Raw genomic sequence first — 23,144 nt, 5'->3', positions numbered from 1 at the left:
CTGTCGGCTGCAAAATTACGGTTCATTTTCAGAAATATTGAAGAATATAAGAAACAAACTGCAGAAACATTTGGGAAAGAAAGTCTGGTGGTAAAAAGGTTAATAAACGCAAATGGCCGCCGAGATTTCGTTGAGAACGAGATAACCGCGAGACTCGTTTTTGACTTTTAAACAGTTACCACGGGATGGAGCCTGATCCGTGTTACGCTCGACCAATCTCCTGCCCATAGGTCTTTGCGCTGTTAAGTACCACGCAAGTAACTGATCAGTGTTCGATGCACGATAACCCAAATATTGTCATCACCTTCACTGACCAAAATATCATGGTTACGTAGGTAAGATGGAACAGTTGACGCGGTGACGGGGGAGAATAGAACGCTATTTGAGGGGAAATCATTTGTCTCGTAGTTCTACAGTTCCAAACGATTTTTCGGCGGCCTTTTGTTCCCAAGGTATGTTGTACAATTTGTGAAGTTACATTGTGCTTTATTGCTGCCAATAGTAAAACAACAAAAAATATTTCAAATATAAAAATGATTTTAAAACAGTGTCACAATTTCAATGTTGCGATGTGTACTGTTAACACAGTTGTAATGTAAAGAAACATTTACTTTGTTAGCTAGGCAGATCCTGATAGTTGTTTTTTGTGTTCTGTGATTAGTTTGTTAATTAGACAGTTCCTGGCATTTATTTTCGTGCAATGTGAACGCAGACGTATAATCTCTCAAAGTGTACTTTAAATGATTTCTTCTTGTCGGTTGATTGTTAAGTGTCATCGTTGGAATGACTTATTTTACCCTGGGGATGTTTCTGTTGTGATACCTAGTGCAAATGTTGGTCACCCTTAATTACACAAACTGGGTCGCTTTTGTTACGATTGATGGTGTTTGGGCGTGGTGTCCATTTATTGTTTGACCTGGTAACGCTTCATTTAACTGAACACAAAAAAAGTATGCATTGGACACTGACATTATTTGAAGTTTCTGAATCTCAATAAAAATCGGCTTAAGAAATTACAATGTATAGACGGCCCAAAGAGGGTAATTTTCAGTAAAGACGTATGAATACCCCAAACTTCACTGCGTATTTGATTGTATTATACATTGTAACTCGGCCGAGAAATCCAATAATTCCTGACTTTCGAGATGTTGGGTTTCGCCAGAACACCACTCGAAGTAACCGAAGTACCTGACAGCAGTTTTCGGCGCTTGTAATGGGGTTGAATTCATACAACATTGTATCTCAGACTAGTAATTCAATAAACTCGCAATGCCAATTTTTTTAAGGTTATTACTAGTCTGAGATTGTATGCACCCGTTAGCATCGTGAGGAAAGCGTATTATTTCCAGATACGGACCTACATGCATATTTGTGGATAACAGGTATTGCAATGCTCTTGGTGTTCTTCCAGTACAATCACGAAAAATCGGGCCAAATATCCTTGACTATCGAACGTTACTTTCCATGACTTTCCACAGAGAAACAGTTCATCGTAAAAGAAAATGATATTTCTTTTTAAAACTTGGCGCATTCACTGTTCGTTTAGTCCTCCACACTTATTTTCACATACGTTCGGTGATAACATACAATAAATATAACATAAAACATAAACATAAGTTTGTATAGAGATGTCAAAAGACGTTGATTATTGCATTTCTATTATTTTATTCGGTGAGAATACACAACCACTGGCGGATCCAGAAAATCGCGGAAAGCGCTCCTATGAACGTGGGCTGGGTTTGTCAGTCAATTTGTAATTTGTTTGCGGGCTGAGGGGGCGCAGTGTCACACCTACTCCTAAATCCGCGCGTGAATACACAGAATGGCAGACATGATGGCTGAACCATCTTGAATTTTCAAGGTGAATGTTCCGGCAAAGCACTCCACTCTAATTCAGTAAAATCGACATATGGCTTCTCCTTTTCTTCAAACAGTTGGAATTATCGCTCTCTTGAATATTCATGACGTGTTCTATAGTTTCTTGGTTGTATCGGTTTTACTTTAGGTTCTTCGAATAACTGCTTTATCTCTTCTTCTTGTGTTTCCCATTCTGCGGTCATTTTCTCAATTTCTACCATATGTTCATCCTTAAATCTTGGAGCCAGTCGATTTCTTGGTTTCTTCTTGATGTGTACCCATTTACTAAACTGCCACAAGTGGTCTAATTTCTCTTCTACGTCTGACATTGCCGGCCATTCAAAGTCCTCCGGTTTTGTGTCACCGTTTACCATGTCCAATAGCGAGGCATACATGAGTGAATTTAGGTCTTGTTGGATGGATTCAAGTTCTGGCATTTCTTTGATATCGTCTTTTTCAAATAGCATCCGGCTTTTAAATGCTTGCTCTTGGGACGATACTTGATACCAAAGACTTTTATTGGAGGTGATGTAAATGGGCGTTCTTTCTAACAAGCATGGTGCCTTCCCTTTTCTGTTAATCATAGTATTCATGCCTTCAAACACACTTTTGGACATCTCGGCATTATGCTCCAATAAAATAAACTCATTGGCCATAGCAATCCTGGCACAGAGGCAATTCTCGAACATAAAATTCGACGCCGACTCATTGGATGTTGCAATGTTGCCCCAAAATCTTGCCACGTCGTGAAGGGGCCTCATTACCCATGATTTTCCGCCATTAGATTCGCCCATCATATAAATCAAATTCTTCTTAGGCTGTTTCTTATCGAACCAGTTAACGATGTCATAAAAAAAGTCCCACATGTTAAGGGATTGATGGTTACACCACTTCATAAACCAATAAATGCTGTCTTCTACTGATAAATAATTGTCTCGATTGTTATACTTGGGGTTTGCTAAATCACGTAATTTAAAACACAACTCACCAAATTCGAGTCTTAGTACTTCTGATCTTACGGCATCCACCGCTGTACGGTATAAGTATTCAGACACCGATCTACTAATAAACCGGTGCCACTTTTCTTTGAGTTCTTCACTTGCTAGTTTGTCCTCTGTCACCAATCGCCCAAGATTTGGTAGATCTGTAGGATTATATTTTGTAATTAGATCCTTAACAAAATATAGCATCTCTTCGTTGGTACTACTCTTGACGGCACGTTCTTGCCTTTTGGCCTCCATGGCGGCAATATCTTCGACAGTGGTGTTATGAAGAAGTAGTTTTTCTAGTGCCGTTTTATTCTTTGTGTAGAGCCACTTCTTTTCCTTCGATGCCCCTTGAATGTACGCCGCGAAACTTGTTGGGACTTTGCAAATTTGTGAGATGATGTGCATGTTGGGCTCGTTTTCTTCCCATGACATCTTCGCTTGTCGAAAAGCAGCCAACTGTCTGACATCAGTTTCGCTTCCAGCTGTAGCCATGACGTGAATGTGCGGTCCTTTGTATTGGGAGCATGGGTCGGTAACGCCGTCGTGGTATGCTCCATACGAATCCACACCTTTCGATTCAAGATACTGGAACAATAGGTCGGTACATCTGATCAGTTCACTGTTGAGGTTGATCATCCCAATATCCATCTTTTCAGGCACGACTCTAAATTTCGTAATGAAGATCACATACTTGGTCTTTGTATCGACGTCGTTTTTAGGTGCCAACCAGTTTTTCTGTTCTTGCTGCAGGTTCACAGTGGTAGTCGGCTTGGCTAAGTAACCTTTCGCCTTCATAAAGCGGTTGTAAGACATGGTAGTCTGGTAGTTAGCGCAAATAGTGCAGAGCGAATTTACTTACGTCCTCTCTCTCTGAAATCCAGTGGGTAACTGACAAACAACTTCAAATCCTTCCATTCCTTGCGCGTCGAACGTCGCGCGGGTATAAAAATAGAGTGTGCGTCATTGGGTAGTTCCATGTATCACGCGTTCGGTGCGTGCGCGTTGCATGCTCTTTATTTCTTGCTGCGTCACAAACCTTGGCACTGTGCCAAGAAAAAAAAAACCCTATAGAGGACCTCATTCTATGGTCACTGGTTACGGTTGTTGTTAACAACCACCGTTGCTAATAATATTCCCACCTTGGTTTTCCTCTTATACTGACGTCACACATCCGGGCCCTTAGTGTGATGTCTCTTTTATATAAAAACCCATGGTTGTTGTTGAAATCAAGTGAGGTCACAACTGCTCGTGCAGGAAATCGGGCGCTGGCGGAGGGAGGAATGTCCGAACGGAGCAACACCGTGCAGGCGGACGATGGGCTGAACTGACGGTTCATTGCATTTTATTTTGCCATTCTGCACAAAACATCGTGCACTATATGTGGTTTGTACTGTAGAAGACAAAAAGTGTCGACCCCGGAAGTTTGAAAGTCACGTGGTTACTGCCGAATCGAACAGACGCGCTGTATTCCAGGTACTGAGAATTCAGAAATACGTTGCTATGAGTTCTGGGAACGCAGATGATGTTCTACATTGCTAAGACGCGCACCACTGTACCACGTATTTCTATGGGCTTTGTGCGCGCTGCTGTGGAACGCCGGTGGAGCCGGTGAAAACTCGAGAAACACAAACTCAACTTTGAAGTAATCCTGAACAACCAAATTCATATATGTTACACACGTAGGGCTAATCTTGTTACACTGTTCAGGGGAGTCTCAACAACCATCGCAAAGTACCGTTTTTTGCGAGTTTTTGGCCTTTGTTTTCACCGCGAGGGTTGCCAGGCGGTAGAAAATGCCCGGATGTCCGCCCCCGAGGTATTCCAATCATTCAGTTCATGATTTCACAATTACATTGTACTTACTATAGGTAGCGCCATCTAGTGACAAGTACTTAATTAGATAATCGTTAGCAATGTCGTTCAAATAGATGACTGGATTAGGTTGAGTATTCATTCGTAATTTAGAATCACTGATGGGAACTACAAATCATAGCTGTGAATGGCGCCCCCAACGCCTGTTTCTATTTCAGACTGAGCGCTTCGCCACCAGGCTTGGCAGCCCACAACATCACAAGGAGCAGTAATTTCATAGTAATGATTCTTCAGGTTTAGCAGCCAGATCACCGGCCATTAAACGTACACACAAACATCAAGAGTCAGTGAAAACTGATATTAAAATTGTATTACATGTATATCAATAATATAATCATCACACAGCAAGTAAAAAAACATACTTAGTTGAATTTATGATCAATCTTTATAATTGTGTGAAGACAAAGGCACTTAAAAAAAGATACATGTGTGTGAAATTATTTCCACATGTGCAAAAAATCGAGTGATATATAATATATATAATTAATAAATGTGAAAATTTATCAAATAATTTCTATCATGAATTTGGATTTCATCAAAAACATCAACACCATGATTAACCTACAGTTTATTTACATTGAGAATAAAACTATTGGCAGTGAAATGATTTTGATTTGAATTTAAAGTTCTCCTAAATTAAGTTACTTGATTTCATGTGAAAACAAATAAATCACAATTGTCAGCCAATTGATTAGGGGTACATATAACACAATCATACTGAAAAACGTGTCAATTTTCAATTGTATTTGATTTCACTATTCTGTCATTTTGGGTATATTACTGTAAAATATTTATTTTGGCTTGGAATTAATTTTCACTCTTTTCACTGAAGGGAGGATTCGGTGAAAATAAAATCCAGCAAACAGACCTTTTTTCTTATATTTTACATTCAACTAATCAAAAATCAGTGAAAATAAACTCCATACAAAACACCAAAATGATCTTTTCAGCAAAAACTAATTCCAGGTAAAATATAGTATTTTACAGAATGAGTTTTAAACAGAGTGAATAATGAATATACTTACAGTAGTGCAACAGTGATCTGTATATACATATATATGAAAATTACAAATTTTTTAAATTTAATTAGACACAACAAAAAGTCATCAAAACTGCTTAAGGTGACAAGCAAATGCTGGATGGAGTGTGTAAAGGCGAGGAAGGACCCTGACACGACAGACATGTAATAACGAACTACTTAGGTCATATGAAATTAAACAGTCAGGTCATGTGACATTACACACACAAATGTGTCTACTGGTAAAATTACCTCAGTATTTATTTTGAAACTTTGATAAAAAATAATGCACTATAAATCTTGACAGCAATTGTTGGTGTGGCGGAGTTTTTTATGAAAAGCACTCTGACATTTCAACACTTCACAACACTCATAATAATTCAGAATAATTTTAAAGTTCAGAATTTAAGTATGAACAATGTAGAATATTTATAACACCTTTAAATAATCGTAAATATACATCTAATAAAAACAGATATGAAAAATATAACTGGTAACAAATTATATATTTAGAATTTTGTATTCCAATAAAATATTTCATTTTATACTTGTTACTAGGATCTGTCTGTGCTCACAAAAATAAATTAAGACAGTTTTAGTCTACTTGCATTACTGAGCATGTACTGCACACATATGCAATGCATTATGGGAGTGAACTTCCATTGTATGTAATGGAAAAAAATGGAAACTAACTAATTAATCATACATTTAACAATATGAATATTCATCCTATTCATCCCATTTCACCAAGCAAAATTTTGAGAAATGAAGAAATCATCATAGAGAGCAGTGTAAAAATGACAATCTTGACCATTTCAGACATCTGTGGCTGCAATTTTTCACAATTTTCGGTATTCTGATGGCATAAACCAATAATAACAGCCCCAGAGTTATTAAAGAATTTGTGGTTTGGTTAAGATAAAACAGAAAATATTTTTACTGGGTTTACATTATATGTCTAACTAAATACAAAGATTAATTAGTGCTTTTCAATTAATGATTAAAACGTAAGTAACATTTTCTGACCTCATAAATTAAATCTTCAAATGTACATCTTAAATGTGGGCAGTGGTGGTGCAGCAATGGCATCTACATAGTCTAAGTTCAATTCCAGCCGATCATAATATATATCAATTCATATATTAACCCCTGGTACACACATTTTTTAATTTACTTAGTAGTAATCGATTCACAAATCATATATAATATATTTAAATCATAGTGTGCTTAAAAGCTTAGTGCACGTAGGAAAATCAAAATGCAGCATTACATCATGTGACACTCAGTAAACCAATCACAGCTCTTAATTGTTCTTTATCTGTGCTAATCTCCTTTGTAATTTCTTTATATTCTCTTGGAGTACAGCGTTACTGGGATCTAATTTCAATGCAGCATTATAGTGATAGCTGGCTCTGGATAAATCACCCTACAAACATAATAACACTCATTTAGTCTGCATCGCCTATGAAAGGCAAATAACATTTAGACCTAGGAGCATCCATGTACCAATTTTAGTCGCAGCTTAATACCCGGCAATTATCAGTATTAAGTAACACGTGCATGGATTTCAACTAAACCCTAATCAGGTTATTATCCCAAATTATGTACCAAGTTTCATTAAAATCAGATGAGTCGTTCACAGACATGGTGTACTCGTAGACCCCATTTTGTACGCACTAAATTTTAATCAATCCAAAAAGGTAGAGTAACAAATGTTGAATGATATTTATATTATTTATTCATTTCACAATTAATTTGTGAATGCAGGCACAATCGATTGATCTTATTTGAACCATCAACCCACTGTTCACCCTATTTAAAACAATATTTATATTTTTTCATGCTGCAGCCGACAGGAAGTATCATTACTAATTCTTGGAATAGCATACACAATCTTATGGCAGTGTTATGGAATAAATCATAATGTAATCATATTTTCTGAAGGCTTGATGCGACAGATTACAAAAACATGCAAACAAATTAAAACATAGTAAATTCATATAGTAGCAATTAAATGAAAGAGTTTTGATAGAAACTTCAACTCCACAGCTTTGTGCTCTATGCTGGTGATCATTTTGAATTTAAACCATATACCGGTAGTAGCAAATTAAATGAAAGAGTTTTGATAGAAACTTCAACTCCACAGCCTTGTACTCTATGCTGGTGATCATTTTGAATTTAAACCATATACCGGTAGTAGCAAATTAAATGAAAGAGTTTTGATAGAAACTTCAACTCCACAGCCTTGTACTCTATGCTGGTGATCATTTTGAATTTAAACCATATACCGGTAGTAGCAAATTAAATGAAAGAGTTTTGATAGAAACTTCAACTCCACAGCCTTGTGCTCTATGCTGGTGATCATTTTGAATTTAAACCATATACCGGTAGTAGCAATTAAATGAAAGAGTTTTGATAGAAACTTCAACTCCACAGCCTTGTACTCTATGCTGGTGATCATTTTGAATTTAAACCATATACCGGTAGTAGCAATTAAATGAAAGAGTTTTGATAGAAACTTCAACTCCACAGCCTTGTACTCTATGCTGGTGATCATTTTGAATTTAAACCATATACCGGTAGTAGCAATTAAATGAAAGAGTTTTGATAGAAACTTCAACTCCACAGCCTTGTACTCTATGCTGGTGATCATTTTGAATTTAAACCATATACCGGTAGTGGCAAATTAAATGAAAGAGTTTTGATAGAAACTTCAACTCCACAGCCTTGTACTCTATGCTGGTGATCATTTTGAATTTAAACCATATACTGGTAGTAGCAAATTAAATGAAAGAGTTTTGATAGAAACTTCAACTCCACAGCCTTGTGCTCTATGCTGATGATCATTTTGAATTTAAAAATTGGTCAAAATACAGACAAAAGATTTTTTTTCAGACATTTGGTTTAAATACTACGGCAAAATGACGCAAAATTATTACATCATGAATATGTTGACAGAATCTATCAATTGACCTTTACCTGTAGATGCAACATGGCTCCTAGATTCATCTGTCCAGTTGAAAACTTTGGATTCACTTTAACACAATCTTCATAGCACTATAATACACAGATATAATCACATTTACTGTCTGTCACTGCCACATAGTACCAAGCAACAAAACAGCAACATTGCCAGCTTAGTTGCTGTGTGTGCCTGGAGATTGTCAATCAAATCTCAACAGGAGACATCACACTAATAGTTGGGGACTTAGACATATTGAATATAAATAGAAGATCACGATGCCATTGCCTTTCAATTTATATCATTCAATCGTATAAATTGCTATATAATAAATGGCAAAGTTATCCAAACCAAATTTATGTATTGACTCAGTCTAAAATGTTAAAACATGTTTACATTTAGCCGGACAGTGCACACACGTAAAAAATGGTTTGAACTACCCGGTACTGTAAAATACATTATTTTAGCTAGAATTAATTTTTGCTGAAAAAAAACTTTTTGAGTGTTTTGTATGGAATTTATTTTCACTGATTTTTGATTTTGAATGTAAAATATAGGAGAAAAGGTATATTCGCTGGATTTTATATTCACTGAATCACTCTTTCAGTGAAAATAAATTCCAAGCAAAAAATGTATTTTACAGTAACAAGTTTTAACCATGTAATGATATTGAGATGTGCACTGAAAATCAGTCAGTAACTCAGCTAGCAATGTTACTGTTTGTAACAATCGTATGGCAGTGACAGTAGCATGAACAACCATACAATACTATTGGTAGAGACTGCCAATAATATATGATGTATAATGGATTGTAGACTACAGTATAATCTAAGTAAACATTCAGGCAAACATGTTGGGATTCACTATGGTACTGTAGAATACTTTATTTTCGCTTGGAATTTATTTTCACTATTTTCACTGAAAGGATGATTTCTGTGAAAATAAAATCCAGTGAATATACTTTTTTTCCCTATATTTCACATTCAACTCATCAAAAATCAGTGAAAATAAATTCTATAAAAAACACAGTATATTTCATAGTATATTAAAATTTTTTCAACCAATGCGTTCACCATGTTATGGTTGCAGGGCTATGGTACACTATCAGCAAATATACCGCATACAAACCTTTAATGCTAATTGATTGTCTCCTATATCTCGGTAATTATTGCCTTTTTCATATATTATTTCAGCTTTCACGACTGGATCCAAGTCAGGTTCAAGTTCTAAGTACTTGTCAATGTGTTTGATTGCCTGCAGTAGTGATAGAAAACAAAGATGGCATTATACTGCCCTCTAGTGACATCACTTCTTTTCATGTTTACTTTTGTTTTTACATCTTCACTCCTCAACATACTCTTTACTTTGTTGTCATTCTTTCCATCAAAGACTCTAGTGTCTTTGATTCCATCATTACAAAATAACAGCATTTATCTAAAATTACTCAAAGAAGAGACACTCAATGTAAATTTAGAACAATGACAAGGGTAACACTCACAAAATCTGCACACTTTCCCTTATCAACAAGTAAACCTAAACATCATCCAACCTAAACATCATCCAAACTGTGACATGATCAGGTACAACTATAATATTATAATGACTATTATTATATATCTGACATCAAAAAACAATTTAATTTTACCCATCTGTAAAATGACAAACAGACTTATGATTGAAAATGTTACAGACACATTTGAATGTCTTCCTTATTTGGTAATTGTTCATCAATTCAGTGCATCAGTTCATCAGTGCAAGATAGAAATGAAATCCTACATGAAATGTTTCATTGTCATTTTGGGCTTCCATTAAAATATTACTACAAGCTTGATGAATAATAATAAGGTTATCATGAGAATCCTCACAAGACGTTCCACGTTGCTAAGACGCGCACCACTGTATCACATATGGGCTCTGCGCACGCTGCTGAGGAACGTGGAATGCCGAGCAAAGAGCCTGTGAAAAATCAAGAAAACACTAGGAATTCAAATTTATATGCATTACACACGCAGGGGTAATCTTGTTACACTGTTCAGGGGAGTCTCAACAACTATCTCAAAGTACCGTTCTCTGAGAGTTTTCGACCTTTGTTTTCACCGTGATGGTTGCCATGCAGTGAAAATGCCCGGATGTCCGCCCCGAGGATACAGCAAACTATGCACTCTAGCAGTACGGTATCACACTGTCCTTCGCTACACGTTGGTTGATATGGTCACTGTAATGTGCATACTTCTAGTAATCTTAAAAAAAAGATGGGAAGTCGCTGACAATACAAAAACAAATTGATACAACACACCCACCTCTGTATGTTTTGTAATTAGTCCATATACACCAGCTATATGTCGATAAGCACCACTGTACTCAGGCTGTCGTTTTATCACATCATTTAGTATATTCAATGCATCATCAAACCTCTTCAGCCGGGCTAACAACTGAGCCTATGGAACAGTAATGTTGATAAAAAAAAAAAAAAAACATTCATACAAGTAACTAAAAGTGCACACTAACTTTTCATTTCAACTCATTCTCTGAGTGCTTTGTGTGTATATCATACGTCTCTTTCATGGATGTATCCATTGCTGTTTCTTGGTGTACGAGTAACTGTCCTGTAAGTATACCTTAATACTTGAAGTGTCTTAATTATGAAGATTCCAGTAGACTGTTTGATTTTTACCAATATCAGGGGATTCAAAAACAAGAACTTTTGTGAAACTGGTATCGTCATCACCCTCTCCCTTTATATGTCTCTATATTGATATACCATGGCCATTTGTGACAGAGCACAGAAGACTTACCCACTCTGCATAAAGACATGAATGCCCATATTTGGGTTGTAATATTTTAATTACATACCTCTCAGATGCTACACATGAATTTTTAGCCTCTAAAATAATCACCAGTACATAAAATAAAGGCATTCTCTGCATAGCAACATTTAGTGATACAAGTGGCAATAATACACATTTTATTGGGTCGCAAAATAGCAATATGTTTTTATTCTAAACCCAGTATCAAATTTGTGTGAAGGTGAAGGCATGGAATAAAAAAAAATTAAACTCCCCCTGAAACTCTGTCGCGCGCAGTTATCTAACATGAACAAATTTTACTTTCTGTATGATGTTCTCCAAGCTAGTTTGTAATTTCAGACATTGTTTTGATAACCACGAGTTGAGTCCTGAGAGACTAGATCGGTTTCTGTAGCAACCGTGACGCTATATCCAAACGTTCGCTACATTGTTTCCCATTGCGTTCTCGCGGTACTTGTCTGTTTACCGCCCAAAATTCCCACCAAAGTTCTGCCTCGTGTTAGTCGCGTGTCACACCTAATATGGAATGACAGCGTTATGTTTCGTTTGTATGCGCCAATCATTAGCGTTGTTTTATTTTCGGAACGTTTTGACATGATATATTCTAGAGTACAAACACGTGTTTGGCTCTTCTCCGATTAGCTGTCACCGAGACAAATGCCGCGCTAACGTTGACAATTACATTAACCAGGCAAAGCGCTGTCGTGAGAAGTCCGATTCAGGCCGTCGCTGTAATTCCTTCTATGGTAGCTTCGCAACTTGATGCTCGTTATGCACACCCTCCTTTCTATGCTCTCTACGATGCCAACTCCTCATGAAGCTATTATTTAGCGATCTATATTTTATACCAAGAAGTATTTGCTGTACAACGTATTGATGTTCATGTTGAGTACAAATAAACCAATTTGAATTATATTTCACGTCTGTTCAACTCAAGAAAACACAACGCAATCGATGTCCGTTTCAATAACAATTCCGCATGATTAGTCAGTTCGTTTTATGTGACGAAAAGAACACCCCAACGCCTAGTTTTGCGATATAAACTTATCCACCACATAAATTTGGTGCCGAGACCAGGATATTCAATACTGATTCATCATGCCTCGAAGAATCCTGAACAAAGCAATAGATAGACTGAACAAAGTTGTGACTCAATTAAATATCGCGTTGACACTTGCTGAGGATAGAATCCAAGACTTTGAAGTCACTGACAACAAATCTGAAGTATATCGGCTGATCAAAGTAAGCATACTAGCACTTGACAATCGTATCTCAAACTTACAAAAGGCCTGCGACGAAGTCAGAAATTATGCCGATGTTCTGGACGCAGAGTTTACGGAAACTGAAGAAATCGAACTCAAATTACTAGAGAGGTTTAGTTCGATCAATTTATTCCTGACAGAAAACAAGCCAGCGAAGCAAGAAATACATCCAGTCCCACAACTTGGTCAACACGAAGTAAATCAACAACCAATCCCTCCAGATGATCAACAAGCACCGGTCCAACAGCTCGTACTGCCGCCGACACCTCAAGTCGTACCGCCGCCGACACCTCAAGTCGTACCGCCGCCGACACCTCAAGTCGCACTGCCGCCGACACCTCAAGTCGCACTGCCGCCGACACCTCAAGTCGCACTGCCGCCGACACCTCAAATCGTGCTGCCGCCGACACCTCAAGTCGCGCCCCCAGTACCGACGTTTCAAGTCGCGTTTCAACCACCTGTACAACAGTTCGATCAACCCGCTAATGCACCAGTGCCTCAAGTAGAAGTTACACAAAATAACTTTTTGAACAATTCAATTCCAACAGCTCATATTTCAGGTATGAATCCACAATACACTCAATTTAATTCTGTTCAATTGCCACGTATTGATTTGCCCGTCTATTCAGGCGAGTATACGGGGTGGGCTGAATTTTGGGATATGTTCAATGCTGCTGTAGGTTTAAATCCACAACTTAGTCCTATAATCAAATTTGCTTATTTGAAAAGGTCGTTAGAGGGGGAGGCTCTAGAAGTAATAACCGGCTTAGATCTTACTATAGTAAATTACAGTTTGGCACTCCAGCTTTTGACCGAACGATTCGGCCAGCCACATCAAATTATCGCTGCTCACATGCGTGCATTACGCACAGCAGACGCACCCAATTATGATGCCAATTCTTTACGGAAATATCATGATACCCTGGAAAAGCACATCAGGGCACTTCGTTTATTAGGTGTACCAGAGGCGGGCTATGAGAAACTCCTCATACCCATGATACTGGATACATTCCCAATTCAATTTCAACAAAGTTTAGCGCGATCCAACCCAAGCGGGGAATGGACATTAGTCACACTCAGTCAGCACATGTTACACGAGGTTAAAATCCTCGCCATAGGACAGGTAGATTACGACACAAACCCTTCAGCAATACATGCTTTCACCCAGAGTACACATGACTCAACACAGTTCAAGTCCAAACGATATGGGCGTCGTAATTACAATAATACTGACAAATCTTACAGTGGTACCACATATTCTGATCAACAGAAACAAAACCATGTCACACAAACTGATCACACTCATGGTAGAACACAAATTGGTGACAGAACCCCACATTGCATATACTGCAAAGGCAAGCATTACACCACAAATTGTACAAATATTTCAACTAGGAAGGATCGAGTCGAATTTATTACCCAAAATAAACGATGCTTTAATTGTTTGGGAAAGCACATGTTGTCTCAATGTAAGTCGCATTTCACTTGCCGTGTTTGTAAGAGTAAACATCATACGTCAATTCATTTTGATAAATCTGGAACTGCGCAAACAAATTCAACGAATTCTAGCACGGCAAACTCGCATTTTTCACATTCAGCAAATACTGGTGAACAATCGCGTTTTACCGGGAGTGACTCAAAAATTAACTCTGACAGTCCGCGACGCGCAATGCTTCAAACCGCACGAGTTAGTACGCATTTTCGAGGTACTAACTGTGTTGCTACCCTTCTATTTGACAATGGCAGTGATAGAAGCTTTGTCACAAACTCTTTCGCACGTAAACTAGGTGTAATCCCAAATTATAACGAATTATTGAGTCTGAATTCGTTCTCCAATCCGCGTTCCGGTGTGCAGTCCATACCGAGAACCACGCTGTCACTACAAAGCAAAGGTGGCATTAAATCCCCGATCGATGTACTGATGGTCGACTGTATTTCCGAGGGATTGGAGAACACTGTAACTTACGATATTGCACGTTTGCCACATTTGAGAGGTCTATCGTTGGCCTATCCGCCGTCAAATCGATCCACATTAAACATCGATATTTTGATAGGCGCCGATCACTATTGGGATTTTGTTACACACAACTCACGCATAGTTAGGGGCAAACCAAACGCTATACCGACTGTCTTTGGGTACCTACTGTCAGGGCCTTTCACTACGCACAACAGGACAAACAAAACAAATTCATTCACCATTGCTTCTATCCGAGCACATGACAGTGTAATGGATAAAATGATTGCTAGTTACTGGGACCTGGAGTCAGTGGGTGTTAAAGATACGATTACAAGACAGCAGGCACTCAACATTACACATGAACAACAATACAAAGAATATACCGAAAAATCCAAAATTGAAAATAATATTTCGACCCCAAAAGTGTCCGAGAAATGTGCCCAGTGTCCGACCACTGGTACGAGTGACACCGTTAGCGATCGACCGCTACTTTGTACGCCCCCAAGTCAATCCAGAGGACATGTCAATTCGGAGAACGAAATTAGTCCTCATTTCCATAAATCAGCAGAAGATTTCATAAAAACTGCTGAAACAGTGTCAGGAGATATCATCGATACAAACCGCGAACCTCCTGAGCTACAAAACTCCAAAATTAATGATCAGATCGTTTCGTTACATGTCGCCTCTGAATCTGACAATTTACTCGGCCACCATTTTGAACTTCACAATGAGCCAAACATCGCACCGAAGGAGATTATTCACGCAACTGAATCAAACTCAGAACCTAGTCTTGAAAAGATTATCGATATTCGCCGTTTCAACGATCTACATCGTCTGTTGAAAGCAACTGCTTATATATTTCGTTTCATTTCGAAACTCAAATCCAAATTGAACCACACTCCGAGTTATTTGTCAAGTAGACTTGCTCTCTCAACACAGGAGATATACGACGCGGAACACGCTTGGTTGACATCGATTCAGTCAACACATTTCGGAGACGTTGTCAGTTCTATTCGGAGACAACAATTTAGACATGGCGTACTTCAAAAACAACTTAAACTATTTCTTGACGATAAGTCAATACTGCGAATTGGTGGTCGGCTTCAGAATACCGACTTTCCTTTCGAAACCATGCATCCAATACTCCTTCCTGGTAAACATCGGTTTACTACGCTCATAATTCTTGATGCTCATCATTTATTAAACCACGGTGGGCCGTTAACCACAGTTAACAAAATTCGGGAAAAATATTGGATCACCGCGATTCGCAGACATGTGAATTCTACATTGAGATCTTGTGTCGTTTGTAAGAAGGTCGATGGAACTCCATTTCCCCTTCCTACTCAAGCTCCACTTCCTGATTTTCGAGTGAAGGAAGCAGTCCCATTCGAATTCTGCGGAACAGATTACACGGGACATTTGTTCGTTAGGGACCAACACACTGGTCTTTCTAGTAAAGTTTATGTACTAATTTTTACGTGCGCCTCAACTCGATGTATTCACTTAGAATTAACTCAAGATTTGACCGCCGCATCATTCATTTTGGCTATGCGACGTTTCACTGCTCGACGGTCAACGCCCCGGAAAATGATCTCAGATAACGGTTCCACATTTATAGCCGCCGCTAAGATTTTGAAAGGACTCGAGTCCAGTCCTGAGGTACAAAACTATCTTACCAAAAATCGTATATCGTGGCGTTTTAATCCTAAACGAATGGCGTGGGCCGGAGGCCTATTCGAGAGAATGATAGCCATAACAAAAAATTGCTTGAAGAAAATTCTAGGTCGTGCCAACGTGACTTTTACCGAACTATCCACAATTTTAGTCGAAGTCGAGTCGTCAATAAATGACCGCCCATTAACTCATCTCTCCGCAAGTGTCGACGATTTAGCTCCACTGACTCCATCTCACTTGTTAAATGGACGTCAGATTAGAATGTTACCCCCAGCTATTCCTAGTGTTTCTGAACCCAATTTTGAGATTGATAATATTACTGCAAATAAAAGAGCTATGTATTTATCCTCCCTTCACAATGCTTTTAGTAAGAGATGGCAAAGAGAATATTTGACGTCACTAACTGAGCGTCACTTGAATCAAATCAAAGGGACAACCAATAATTGTATAAAGGTGGGGGATATTGTCCAATTACACCAGGACATCAAAAAACGATGTCATTGGTTACTAGGTCGTGTAACTAAATTGCTTCCAGGCAAGGACGGTATCGTCCGAGTAGTAGAAATACAGACCAAAAACGGCTCAACAAATCGTTCTATACACCATCTTTATCCACTCGAACTAAATGCAGAAACACAAGAGAATACACTCTCAATTCCCGAAGAAGTTATTGGTAGTCCCTCCGTTGAAAATGAATTTTCTAGTCAAATCCACGACTTTTCTAGTCGGCCCGAACCAAGGGCTTCAGCGCTCAAAGCGAGCGAAAGTATACGGCAAATGTGCCGTGATGGTGTTGTATAACTTTGTAGAATTTTGAACTTTGTATTGCACTGTAACTTTATTTCAAGTTTTCAATGAGAATCATTTGTAAAGCAAAATCTGCAATGTGTTCATGATATACTGTATTGTTTTTGATATACCGTGTTATTTGCTGTTTTAGCTAAGATTGAAACTCACAATTCATATCTGATGTTCAATGTGATTGACATGTGTTTATTGTTGAGAGTCTGTCATTTAAATTTCAGAGATTTATTCAAGTTAATTTTAAAATTTATCATGTTCGATTCAGGTTATCCCGAGATCTTCTCGTGATTTTTGCGCCCCGGAGTATGTCGCGCGCAGTTATCTAACATGAACAAATTTTACTTTCTGTATGATGTTCTCCAAGCTAGTTTGTAATTTCAGACATTGTTTTGATAACCACGAGTTGAGTCCTGAGAGACTAGATCGGTTTCTGTAGCAACCGTGACGCTATATCCAAACGTTCGCTACATTGTTTCCCATTGCGTTCTCGCGGTACTTGTCTGTTTACCGCCCAAAATTCCCACCAAAGTTCTGCCTCGTGTTAGTCGCGTGTCACACCTAATATGGAATGACAGCGTTATGTTTCGTTTGTATGCGCCAATCATTAGCGTTGTTTTATTTTCGGAACGTTTTGACATGATATATTCTAGAGTACAAACACGTGTTTGGCTCTTCTCCGATTAGCTGTCACCGAGACAAATGCCGCGCTAACGTTGACAATTACATTAACCAGGCAAAGCGCTGTCGTGAGAAGTCCGATTCAGGCCGTCGCTGTAATTCCTTCTATGGTAGCTTCGCAACTTGATGCTCGTTATGCACACCCTCCTTTCTATGCTCTCTACGATGCCAACTCCTCATGAAGCTATTATTTAGCGATCTATATTTTATACCAAGAAGTATTTGCTGTACAACGTATTGATGTTCATGTTGAGTACAAATAAACCAATTTGAATTATATTTCACGTCTGTTCAACTCAAGAAAACACAACGCAATCGATGTCCGTTTCAATAACAATTCCGCATGATTAGTCAGTTCGTTTTATGTGACGAAAAGAACACCCCAACGCCTAGTTTTGCGATATAAACTTATCCACCACATAAATTTGGTGCCGAGACCAGGATATTCAATACTGATTCATCATGCCTCGAAGAATCCTGAACAAAGCAATAGATAGACTGAACAAAGTTGTGACTCAATTAAATATCGCGTTGACACTTGCTGAGGATAGAATCCAAGACTTTGAAGTCACTGACAACAAATCTGAAGTATATCGGCTGATCAAAGTAAGCATACTAGCACTTGACAATCGTATCTCAAACTTACAAAAGGCCTGCGACGAAGTCAGAAATTATGCCGATGTTCTGGACGCAGAGTTTACGGAAACTGAAGAAATCGAACTCAAATTACTAGAGAGGTTTAGTTCGATCAATTTATTCCTGACAGAAAACAAGCCAGCGAAGCAAGAAATACATCCAGTCCCACAACTTGGTCAACACGAAGTAAATCAACAACCAATCCCTCCAGATGATCAACAAGCACCGGTCCAACAGCTCGTACTGCCGCCGACACCTCAAGTCGTACCGCCGCCGACACCTCAAGTCGTACCGCCGCCGACACCTCAAGTCGCACTGCCGCCGACACCTCAAGTCGCACTGCCGCCGACACCTCAAGTCGCACTGCCGCCGACACCTCAAATCGTGCTGCCGCCGACACCTCAAGTCGCGCCCCCAGTACCGACGTTTCAAGTCGCGTTTCAACCACCTGTACAACAGTTCGATCAACCCGCTAATGCACCAGTGCCTCAAGTAGAAGTTACACAAAATAACTTTTTGAACAATTCAATTCCAACAGCTCATATTTCAGGTATGAATCCACAATACACTCAATTTAATTCTGTTCAATTGCCACGTATTGATTTGCCCGTCTATTCAGGCGAGTATACGGGGTGGGCTGAATTTTGGGATATGTTCAATGCTGCTGTAGGTTTAAATCCACAACTTAGTCCTATAATCAAATTTGCTTATTTGAAAAGGTCGTTAGAGGGGGAGGCTCTAGAAGTAATAACCGGCTTAGATCTTACTATAGTAAATTACAGTTTGGCACTCCAGCTTTTGACCGAACGATTCGGCCAGCCACATCAAATTATCGCTGCTCACATGCGTGCATTACGCACAGCAGACGCACCCAATTATGATGCCAATTCTTTACGGAAATATCATGATACCCTGGAAAAGCACATCAGGGCACTTCGTTTATTAGGTGTACCAGAGGCGGGCTATGAGAAACTCCTCATACCCATGATACTGGATACATTCCCAATTCAATTTCAACAAAGTTTAGCGCGATCCAACCCAAGCGGGGAATGGACATTAGTCACACTCAGTCAGCACATGTTACACGAGGTTAAAATCCTCGCCATAGGACAGGTAGATTACGACACAAACCCTTCAGCAATACATGCTTTCACCCAGAGTACACATGACTCAACACAGTTCAAGTCCAAACGATATGGGCGTCGTAATTACAATAATACTGACAAATCTTACAGTGGTACCACATATTCTGATCAACAGAAACAAAACCATGTCACACAAACTGATCACACTCATGGTAGAACACAAATTGGTGACAGAACCCCACATTGCATATACTGCAAAGGCAAGCATTACACCACAAATTGTACAAATATTTCAACTAGGAAGGATCGAGTCGAATTTATTACCCAAAATAAACGATGCTTTAATTGTTTGGGAAAGCACATGTTGTCTCAATGTAAGTCGCATTTCACTTGCCGTGTTTGTAAGAGTAAACATCATACGTCAATTCATTTTGATAAATCTGGAACTGCGCAAACAAATTCAACGAATTCTAGCACGGCAAACTCGCATTTTTCACATTCAGCAAATACTGGTGAACAATCGCGTTTTACCGGGAGTGACTCAAAAATTAACTCTGACAGTCCGCGACGCGCAATGCTTCAAACCGCACGAGTTAGTACGCATTTTCGAGGTACTAACTGTGTTGCTACCCTTCTATTTGACAATGGCAGTGATAGAAGCTTTGTCACAAACTCTTTCGCACGTAAACTAGGTGTAATCCCAAATTATAACGAATTATTGAGTCTGAATTCGTTCTCCAATCCGCGTTCCGGTGTGCAGTCCATACCGAGAACCACGCTGTCACTACAAAGCAAAGGTGGCATTAAATCCCCGATCGATGTACTGATGGTCGACTGTATTTCCGAGGGATTGGAGAACACTGTAACTTACGATATTGCACGTTTGCCACATTTGAGAGGTCTATCGTTGGCCTATCCGCCGTCAAATCGATCCACATTAAACATCGATATTTTGATAGGCGCCGATCACTATTGGGATTTTGTTACACACAACTCACGCATAGTTAGGGGCAAACCAAACGCTATACCGACTGTCTTTGGGTACCTACTGTCAGGGCCTTTCACTACGCACAACAGGACAAACAAAACAAATTCATTCACCATTGCTTCTATCCGAGCACATGACAGTGTAATGGATAAAATGATTGCTAGTTACTGGGACCTGGAGTCAGTGGGTGTTAAAGATACGATTACAAGACAGCAGGCACTCAACATTACACATGAACAACAATACAAAGAATATACCGAAAAATCCAAAATTGAAAATAATATTTCGACCCCAAAAGTGTCCGAGAAATGTGCCCAGTGTCCGACCACTGGTACGAGTGACACCGTTAGCGATCGACCGCTACTTTGTACACCCCCAAGTCAATCCAGAGGACATGTCAATTCGGAGAACGAAATTAGTCCTCATTTCCATAAATCAGCAGAAGATTTCATAAAAACTGCTGAAACAGTGTCAGGAGATATCATCGATACAAACCGCGAACCTCCTGAGCTACAAAACTCCAAAATTAATGATCAGATCGTTTCGTTACATGTCGCCTCTGAATCTGACAATTTACTCGGCCACCATTTTGAACTTCACAATGAGCCAAACATCGCACCGAAGGAGATTATTCACGCAACTGAATCAAACTCAGAACCTAGTCTTGAAAAGATTATCGATATTCGCCGTTTCAACGATCTACATCGTCTGTTGAAAGCAACTGCTTATATATTTCGTTTCATTTCGAAACTCAAATCCAAATTGAACCACACTCCGAGTTATTTGTCAAGTAGACTTGCTCTCTCAACACAGGAGATATACGACGCGGAACACGCTTGGTTGACATCGATTCAGTCAACACATTTCGGAGACGTTGTCAGTTCTATTCGGAGACAACAATTTAGACATGGCGTACTTCAAAAACAACTTAAACTATTTCTTGACGATAAGTCAATACTGCGAATTGGTGGTCGGCTTCAGAATACCGACTTTCCTTTCGAAACCATGCATCCAATACTCCTTCCTGGTAAACATCGGTTTACTACGCTCATAATTCTTGATGCTCATCATTTATTAAACCACGGTGGGCCGTTAACCACAGTTAACAAAATTCGGGAAAAATATTGGATCACCGCGATTCGCAGACATGTGAATTCTACATTGAGATCTTGTGTCGTTTGTAAGAAGGTCGATGGAACTCCATTTCCCCTTCCTACTCAAGCTCCACTTCCTGATTTTCGAGTGAAGGAAGCAGTCCCATTCGAATTCTGCGGAACAGATTACACGGGACATTTGTTCGTTAGGGACCAACACACTGGTCTTTCTAGTAAAGTTTATGTACTAATTTTTACGTGCGCCTCAACTCGATGTATTCACTTAGAATTAACTCAAGATTTGACCGCCGCATCATTCATTTTGGCTATGCGACGTTTCACTGCTCGACGGTCAACGCCCCGGAAAATGATCTCAGATAACGGTTCCACATTTATAGCCGCCGCTAAGATTTTGAAAGGACTCGAGTCCAGTCCTGAGGTACAAAACTATCTTACCAAAAATCGTATATCGTGGCGTTTTAATCCTAAACGAATGGCGTGGGCCGGAGGCCTATTCGAGAGAATGATAGCCATAACAAAAAATTGCTTGAAGAAAATTCTAGGTCGTGCCAACGTGACTTTTACCGAACTATCCACAATTTTAGTCGAAGTCGAGTCGTCAATAAATGACCGCCCATTAACTCATCTCTCCGCAAGTGTCGACGATTTAGCTCCACTGACTCCATCTCACTTGTTAAATGGACGTCAGATTAGAATGTTACCCCCAGCTATTCCTAGTGTTTCTGAACCCAATTTTGAGATTGATAATATTACTGCAAATAAAAGAGCTATGTATTTATCCTCCCTTCACAATGCTTTTAGTAAGAGATGGCAAAGAGAATATTTGACGTCACTAACTGAGCGTCACTTGAATCAAATCAAAGGGACAACCAATAATTGTATAAAGGTGGGGGATATTGTCCAATTACACCAGGACATCAAAAAACGATGTCATTGGTTACTAGGTCGTGTAACTAAATTGCTTCCAGGCAAGGACGGTATCGTCCGAGTAGTAGAAATACAGACCAAAAACGGCTCAACAAATCGTTCTATACACCATCTTTATCCACTCGAACTAAATGCAGAAACACAAGAGAATACACTCTCAATTCCCGAAGAAGTTATTGGTAGTCCCTCCGTTGAAAATGAATTTTCTAGTCAAATCCACGACTTTTCTAGTCGGCCCGAACCAAGGGCTTCAGCGCTCAAAGCGAGCGAAAGTATACGGCAAATGTGCCGTGATGGTGTTGTATAACTTTGTAGAATTTTGAACTTTGTATTGCACTGTAACTTTATTTCAAGTTTTCAATGAGAATCATTTGTAAAGCAAAATCTGCAATGTGTTCATGATATACTGTATTGTTTTTGATATACCGTGTTATTTGCTGTTTTAGCTAAGATTGAAACTCACAATTCATATCTGATGTTCAATGTGATTGACATGTGTTTATTGTTGAGAGT

General features: G+C 39.0%; 1 protein-coding gene across 2 annotated transcripts in view; it reads right to left on the bottom strand.

Moving 5' to 3' along the window:
- Nucleotides 1-5,010: 5,010 nt before the first annotated feature.
- The window catches only part of LOC102801124 (protein O-mannosyl-transferase TMTC1-like), a 46,543-nt gene continuing 28,409 nt past the window's right edge, over nt 5,011-23,144 (bottom strand). For both annotated transcript variants that reach the window (XM_085506502.1, XM_085506503.1), the window contains exons 17-20: nt 10,999-11,136; nt 9,827-9,952; nt 8,716-8,793; nt 5,011-7,162 (exon numbers count right to left, since the gene is read on the bottom strand). In XM_085506502.1, the coding sequence (XP_085362628.1) occupies nt 7,040-7,162; nt 8,716-8,793; nt 9,827-9,952; nt 10,999-11,136 (465 nt within the window). In that variant the 3' untranslated portion in view covers nt 5,011-7,039. The remainder of the gene's footprint in view (nt 7,163-8,715; nt 8,794-9,826; nt 9,953-10,998; nt 11,137-23,144) is intronic.

This window comes from Saccoglossus kowalevskii, chromosome 12 (assembly GCF_978046115.1).
Source record: "Saccoglossus kowalevskii chromosome 12, keSacKowa6.1, whole genome shotgun sequence".
Classification (NCBI taxonomy): domain Eukaryota; kingdom Metazoa; phylum Hemichordata; class Enteropneusta; family Harrimaniidae; genus Saccoglossus; species Saccoglossus kowalevskii.
This window is presented reverse-complemented; position numbering and strand designations above follow the sequence as displayed.